Source organism: Echinops telfairi, unplaced genomic scaffold (assembly GCF_000313985.2).
Source record: "Echinops telfairi isolate 266 unplaced genomic scaffold, ASM31398v2 ScPeMD7_7412;HRSCAF=8450, whole genome shotgun sequence".
NCBI lineage: Eukaryota > Metazoa > Chordata > Mammalia > Afrosoricida > Tenrecidae > Echinops > Echinops telfairi.
This window is the reverse complement of record NW_022111312.1, coordinates 12,241,777-12,249,564: the sequence shown is the minus strand read 5'-3', so window position 1 is coordinate 12,249,564 and position 7,788 is coordinate 12,241,777. Positions and strand designations below refer to the sequence as shown.

General features: G+C 48.4%; 1 protein-coding gene across 1 annotated transcript in view; it reads left to right on the top strand.

Annotated features, from left to right (window-relative positions):
* Positions 1-1,358, top strand: part of KDM2B (lysine demethylase 2B) — a 75,412-nt gene extending 74,054 nt beyond the window's left edge. Inside the window, exon 14 of the mRNA XM_045296717.1 lies at positions 1,232-1,358. Coding sequence (XP_045152652.1) covers positions 1,232-1,339 — 108 coding nt within the window. The 3' untranslated portion in view covers positions 1,340-1,358. The remainder of the gene's footprint in view (positions 1-1,231) is intronic.
* The last annotated feature ends 6,430 nt before the right edge of the window (positions 1,359-7,788 follow it).

Below are 7,788 nucleotides of genomic sequence, written 5' to 3'. Positions count from 1 at the left end.
CCTCACCATTGTGGTTCTGTTTGAGCCCATTGTTGCAGCCACTGTGTCGAGACACCTCCTTGCGGGCCTTCCTCTTTTACAGTGCCCTTCTACTTCACCAAGCATGATGTCCTTCTCCAGGGACTGGGCTCTCCCATCAGCATCGAAAGTATGTGAGACAAAATCTCGTCATCCTTACTTCTAAGAAGCATTCTGGCTGTACTTCTTCTAAGATTTGTTGGTTCTTGTAGCAGTCCACGGTGCATTCAGCATTCTAATACAGCGAGTCTTTTTCCTCCTCCTTTCGTCATCATTCACCTTTTACATGTTTTTGGAGCGATTGAAATGACCGTGGTTCGGGTCAGGTGCACCTCAATCTTCAAAGTGACATATTCGCTCTTCACCATGTTAAAGAGGTCTTAGGCAGAAGGTTTGCCTAATGTGATATGTCGTTTGATCTCTTTTGACTGCTGCTTCCATGAGCGCTCACTGTGGATTTGAGTAAAATGAACCCTAAACAGCTTCCATCTTTTCTCTGTTCATCATGATATTGTCTGTTGGTCCCATTGTGAGGATTCTCATTTACCTTACTGTGAGTTATCATCAATTATGAAAGCTATAGTCTTTGATCTCTATGAGCAGGTGCCTCAAACCATCTTCTTGTTCAGCAAGCTTGGTTGTGTCATCCGTATATCACGGGTTGCTAATAATAGTAATAACCTTCCTCCAATGCTGTGCTATGTTCTTTTTCATCTAGTCCAGAATCTTGTATTATCCGCTGAGCATAAAGATTGAATAAGCATGGTGACAGGATACATATGATGCTCACCTTTTTTATGTCTGGCTTCTTTCCCTCAACATATTTTCAAGACTCAGCCATCTTGTAGCACGTGTCAGTACTTCATTCCTTCATGTGGTCAGTAATGCTCCATGCTATGGCTAGACCTCATGGTATGATTCCATGCATCAGGTGGTAGGCATTTAGATTTTTCCACTTAGGGGCTGTTGTGAACCGTGCTGCTGTGAATTTTCTATGTCTGTGTTTCTGGGTGGACATCTGTTTTCTGTTTTCTTCCCTTTGTACCGAGGGGTGGAATTGCTGGGTCATAGGGCAACTCCGTGTTTAACTTTCTGAGGAACTACCAGGCCGTCTGGAGAACGGTTTCCTGCCGGCAGGGAATGAGAGTTCTACTTTCTGCACATCCTCACCTGCACGTAACGGTTTAATTTGTTTCTGGGTTTTTGATTCCAGTCATGCAGGTACAGTCTTGAGAAACATCTCAACAGGACAAAGATGGGAGTTGCCAAGGCTTTCGTCTTGCTTTGGGTCCACAGGTCATGCTCGTGGCAGCAGCTGTGAAGAAGCCAAAGGACCTAGTGTGTTGGACACATCTGTTGTAGGAGGCTTCTTTAAAGTCTTCAAGAGCAAAGATGTCACTTTGAGAATCCAGCTGTGTCCGACCTAAGCCGAGGACATAATGTTTGGTAAAGTACCAGGGTGGCTAAAAAGAGGAAGCACAACGGCCATGATATGGATTAGCACAGTGGTGGCAACCAAGGGCTCAGACCTAACAAGTGTGAGGATGACTCATTTAGCTCCTCCCCGGGGCCTACTCTTTGGAAGCTGTGGTGCACGAGGGGACTCCAAAACACAGGAATAAGGAGGCGCATTGTTGAGGTGAGACCAGAAGTATGGAGGCTTCATTGACTCTTTCGTTTTTATCGTGTGTTTTCCTGCTGCGATGCCGTGGGGGAATAGATTGGTTGCCTTTGAGTTGATTCTGACTCGGAACAATCCTGCCGGACAGACAGAGTAAAACTGCCCCCTTGGGTCCCCAAGGCTGTCATCTTTACAGAAGTGGACTGCCACGTTTTTTTCACCCTCAGAGCAGCTGCTGAGTTTGAGCCACGGACCTTTTGGGTAGCAGCCACGCTCTTCACCACTGCAGCCCCAGGGCTCCCACGATGAAAAGACACATCGGATTCGAGCACGACATCATCCCAGTGTTTATCACAAGTATGACCCCAAACCAAGCTCAGTGTCTTCACGTTGATTTCGATCATGACGACCCTATAGGACAGGGTAGAACTACCCTGGTGGGCTTCGAGACTCACGCTCTACAGAGTAGAAAAGGCTTATCTTTCTCCCAAGGAGCAGCTGGTGGTTTCAAACTGTCGACCTTGTGGTGAGCAGCCCAACTCTTATGACATCAGGGCTCCTCGGCAAGTATGAAGAACCTTCAAAAGGCGGAAAAGTCCCATTGTCTCTTTGAAGTCACGTACAGTTCGGTGATGTGGATGGCATCCTTCAGGCTGTACCCTGGATTGTCCATCCATCATTAGTGTCCACTCGTCCCCTCCCCAGAAGAAGTGTCTGAATGTTGCTGTGTGGGCCTATGATGTCCCTGTAATGAAACCAACCACTAGCTCCTGAAGAGGGCCTTCCTGAATGCCCCCTCCCAGCCTCCAGGCAGGAGAAGTGCTCTGTGCCCTTCAACCCCCCTGCTTCTCCACTCCCGACAAAATGACTAACCCTGGAAACTCAAGTGGCAGCCTGGCTGGGCCACTAGAGATAATAGATTGGGAAACAGGGTGCCTCTCAAACCCACCCACTGCTGCCCAGCCCATTCTGAGACACAGCGACCTTGCAGGACGGAGGACTGAGGGTTTTTGAGACTCAAAAGTCCACGGGACTGGGCAGAATGAAAGTTTACAACTGTAATGGTAAACAATGGCATACTGATTGTAAAATAAACAAAAACCAATAGAAAATAAAATAAATCAGTCTATGGAGCAGACGGCCTCGTCTTCTTTCCCCAGAGCAGCTGGTGGATTTGAACCATCTACCAGTGCTTAACCTACAATGCTACCAGGGTTCCTTAGAGTGCATCTGGAGGGCCTCTTTCCAGAGGCAGCCGAGGCCTGGCCCCTACCTTCCTCAGTTTCCTTCTTTGGAGGGTGGGGGGCAAATTGTCAGTCTAGTTGGGCCAGAACAGTGGTTCTCAACCTTTCTAATGCTGTGACCCTTTAATACAGTTTCTCATGATACGGTGACACCACCCCACCACCACCATAAAATTATTTTTGTTCCCACTTCATCACTGTCATTTTGCTACTGTTATGAAGTGGGTGACCCCTGTGAAAGGGTCTTTCAACCCACAGGTTGAGAACCCCTGGTCTAGACTCTAGCCCAACTCCAGAGGTGAATGTGCTAATGGTTCTGAGGTCAAAGGGCACCCCTCCCATCAGCTCAGCTTCCTCAGCTCAGCTCTGAGGCCATGTCAGGACCTCCAGACCTCACCACCTGGTCATAGAAGGAAGCGGCCAGGGGATGAAGGTTCTGAGCTGATCTGTCAGCAGGCAGGAGTGAGCCCAGGGGTACATGAAGGAGAGGCAGGAGGGCCCATCAGACGTCTGAAGGTCCCTAATCAGTTCCAGAGAAGGGCTTTGTTCTCTTGAGGGAGGTGGGAGATCAAAGCTAACCATCTTCCAGCCTTAAGGACTCCGTTAGTAACCTGACCCAGCCTCCTGACAGCCTAGGTGGACACCCTTGATCTTTGGGCCCAGCCCCCACCCAATGGGGAGGAAGGTAGTAGAGCGCAAACCTGGGAACCGGCAGTTAGCAGTCAGTCAGCTACTGACTTCTTCCTCTCCTGTGAACTTTTTAACCCCACGGCCAGGAAGTGCTTAACTAGAGCACCCGCTCCCCTCCCCCTAGCCACACTTGACTGGGCCTCTCACTGCACCCCTGGCTGGGAACAAGCACCTTCTTAGTGCTGCCCAGCGGTGTGGCCCCAGCAGAGGGGCTGGTATGCCTCTCTGAGCACCCCCCTCCAACTTCCTGCCCTGCAGCAGACCCAGTGATCTCAACCCCCTCACCTGGCTGCACCCTCACTCTTCTGTCTTGTGTGTCCAGCTCTGGGGGTTGAGGTGTGGCTGTGAGGCTGTCAGCCGATGCAGCAGGAATTTCAGGGTCACCACGTGCTAGACAGATTTCAGCCGAGCTTCCAGACCAAGACTAGGGAGAAAGGCCTGGCGATCCCCTTCCCCAAATCAGCCGGCGACAACCTTACAGATTATGTCAGAATATCATCCGGTATCGTGCCGGAAGTTGCACCCCATTCCACTGGGATGCACTCCAAACAAGACAGCAGCAAAAGCAGATTCAAATGTAGATCAGAAACTGGTGAGGGAGAGGGCAATGTTTTATTCTGCTGGACATGGGTTTGTAGTTGGTAGTGAGTTGGAGGTAATACACCTAACCACATGCACTCTCAACTTTTGGGGTGGGGGGGAAATGAAGTTCATATGATGTAAAATCAATCCTTGTGAAAAGTGAACATACAGTACAACACGTTGCCTATGACACCAACGGTGCCTGTCCGCCGTCACTTATCGCTGAGTCGGGTTGCACTTTACGGGTTACCGCATTCTGCTTATCCGTTCCTCTGTCAGTGGACACGGGGTTGTTTCCACTTATTTCCTTTTGTGCACAGTACTGCAGACTACTGAATGTCTTTTTACTTATCTTTCTACCTCCCTCCTGTCTTTCCAAGAAGTTCTGGGGGTGCGGTGGTTAAGTGCTTGGCTGTTAACCAGAAATTTGGCAGTTCGAACTTACTAGCCACCCCATGGGAGGAAGACACGGCAGTATGCTTCCATACAGCCTTGGAGACCCTATGGAATCATTCTAGTCTACCCCGTAGGCTGACGACACCTTGGAATCAACTCCACAGCCCGGGGTTTGATATTTTGGGATCACTGTCTCATGTGCATGTGGGAGTCGGTCATTGAATAAGGAAGACCAAGGGAGAATTGATGCATTTGAACAGTGGTGCTGCCTAAGGACTATGGAAGGTGCCATAGGCTGTCTTGGAAGTACAGCCAGAATGCCGCTTAGAGGCAAGGGTAGTGAGACTTCATGACGTACTTTGGACATGTGACCGGAAGAGCCCAGTCCCTGGAGGGCCTCATGCTTGGCGAAGTAGAGGGGCAGCAGAAAAAGGAAGGTGATTGACACCATGCTTGCCACAATGGATTCAAACCTAAGAACAATGGTCAGGATGGTGCAGGACTCGGCAGGGTTTCATTCATTGGACAGGGGTGCCTATGGGTGGAACCTGCTGGATGGTACCTAACAACATCTGTTTTATCCTTCCCTTCCCTCTTCGAGCCACCTTTGGATTCTGTCTTCTCTCTCTCTTTAAGAAACAAAAAAAAAGATTGTTCAGGTGAAAGTTTACACAGCAAACTAGTTTCTTGTTTGACAATTTGTATACAAATAGTTCCAGGACACTGGTTACATTTTTTACAATGTGTCAAACATTTTCGTTCCCATTCTGTTGGTTTTGTTCCCAGGAGTCTAACTTCCCTGCCTCCTCCTTCTCATCTTTGCTTTGGGGTTAACGCTGACCTTCCAGCCCCATCACATTGCTTATTTGGGGGTGCACAGCACTCAGGGCTGATAACTGTGTATTTTATAAGGCAATGTATTGCTGGCTGAAAGGTGACCACTGGGAGTAACTTCAGTTCCAGGTTCAACGAATATTGTAGGGTGATCGTCTTGGGGTTCCTCTAGTCTTTATTAGTTCAGTAAGTCTGGTCTTTTTAGGAATTAAATTTTTGTTGTATTTTTTTTACCCGTCTCTCTATGTGACATTCTATGACGTCCCTGGTCAGTACAGTCAGTAGTGGTAGCCGGGCACCATCTATTTCTTCTGACCTTAGGCTCGACGAGGCCTTGGGTCATGTGGGCTTTTAGTCCAGTGGACCAGTTTCTTCTTGGATCCTTGGGTTATTTTCATTCTCTCTGTCCAATGCAAGTAGAGATCGATAGTTATGTCTTACATGGCTGCTTGCAAGCTTTTAAGACGTAGGTGCTACTCAGCAAACAGTAATGTAGAATATAATCTTCATGAGTGTGTTATGCCCATTGACTGCATCGTCCCATGACAACTATAGTCCATGCCTTCAAACCCAGCAAACCATTCCTGGGGGGTGTTTGGGTCTAAAGTTTTCTATTGCCGTGAAGAGTACAGCCTGGAAAACACAGGGGCAGTTCTACCCTGTCCTATCGGGTCTCTATAGGGTCAGAATTGAGTTGGTGGCAATGAGAAGAGATACCGTAACTGTTCCCCCTGTATGCTGTACTATATGTATATGAATATATATTCACACATACATGTTTGTACATATACCTACAGATAGACCTATGCAAGCACACTCATAAACGCTCATGTTCCTTCCTTTATACATATATGCGTACTTATCTACCTATGGAGCCACACATGTATTTTTGATTGTTATTACTGTTTTTGTCTTCTCTTGAGTTCAAGTTTATATCAGCTTAAGTGCTCTCTCTCCGAGCTCCTCCTTTGGAGGACGGGGAGATGAATAGGAATGTAGTGCAGTTGTCAAGATGACCGAATCACAGCGGTCCTGATGACAGGACGGACTTACTGCTGGCGGTTTGCATAAAACTAAAAACGAAGCTGGATGCTGTCCAACAGGTGTTACAAAGTTGGGATCGTCTTGGCTGTCATTTTCCAGTAACAGTTCTCCAGGCCTTTCTTACGTGGGTGGGTTTCAGCTGCCCGCTTTTTTAGGGTAGTAGTCCAGGGTTGGGCCGCTATCTGCAAGGTTGGCAGTTCTCAACCACCAGCGATTCTGTGGGAGAAAGCTGGGTCTTCCTTCTCACATACAGAGTTACACTCCAGGAAACTCACAGGGCAGTTCTACCCTGCCCTCTAGGGTCACTGTGAGTCCATAGTCACTCAATGGCAGTGAGAGTCGAGGGCAGACCTTTTGCACCACCCTGGCCTGTCACCTGTAGTCACTCTTTGAACCCGAGTGGCATCTGGGTGAGTCCTGAGTTACCATCTGTCTTTATACAAAATTTTCTCTGATTGCATTTTATCAGGAAAAAACATCTAGTGTTTGCCTTTCAGCAGGGAGGAGAGCCTAAAACGAATAGACAGAAATGGAGAATTGCATCAGGCACCAGCCCTTTCGTGTCAGGGCTGTCCTTTCTGTCCCCTCCTTTGTGTTGGGTGCCATAGTGATCCCATGTGACACAGTAGAACTTTCTCATCCGGTTTTCTTGGCCCTAAACCTGTTTGTTGTGTTTTTTTTAAAGCAAAAATACTGTTTTTGGTGAACATTTACACAGCCAAATTTGTCCCAGCATTTGACACAATTTTGACACAATGGCTCAGTGATATTGGTTACATCTTTCACTGTGTATCAGCTCTTTATTTCCGGCCTAGATCTTCCTCTTGCCTGAAATCTTTCTGGCAACAGATTGCCAGGCTTTTCTTCTGAGGAGCCTCTGATTCAAACTTCCAGATGCTTCCATTCACAGCCAAGTGCCTAAACATTGGGCCACCAGGTTTTCAAAAGGGCACCCCTTGCTCCAGGAGGGCACCAGCCACTCCTTGGCCTGGCTACCAAGAGAATCTCATCTCTTTCCCTGCTCAGACCCTCTGGAAAGTAATGCTCCCAAGCTTCAGCCCTGACTTTGGGGCCTGGGTACCAGGGTTGGACCACTCTCTACAGCCTGTCTGAATCTCTTCCCTGCTTTGCCACTAAGGTGGTAAAGCCTGGATGCCCTGCCCGCCCTTCTCCTGTCACCTCAGCATGTTGCCTGGCCCTGAGCCGTGAGGCAGCTCAGACCTGATAAGAAAGACCCTTGCATGCACAATAGGGTCCAAACCTGAGGCCTCATGACATGGCAGGCAAACTGGAAAGTGAAATGACACCCAGCGAGAAAGCAGAGGGCGGGTGATGAGTGTGACTGAGGACCCCTTGGTC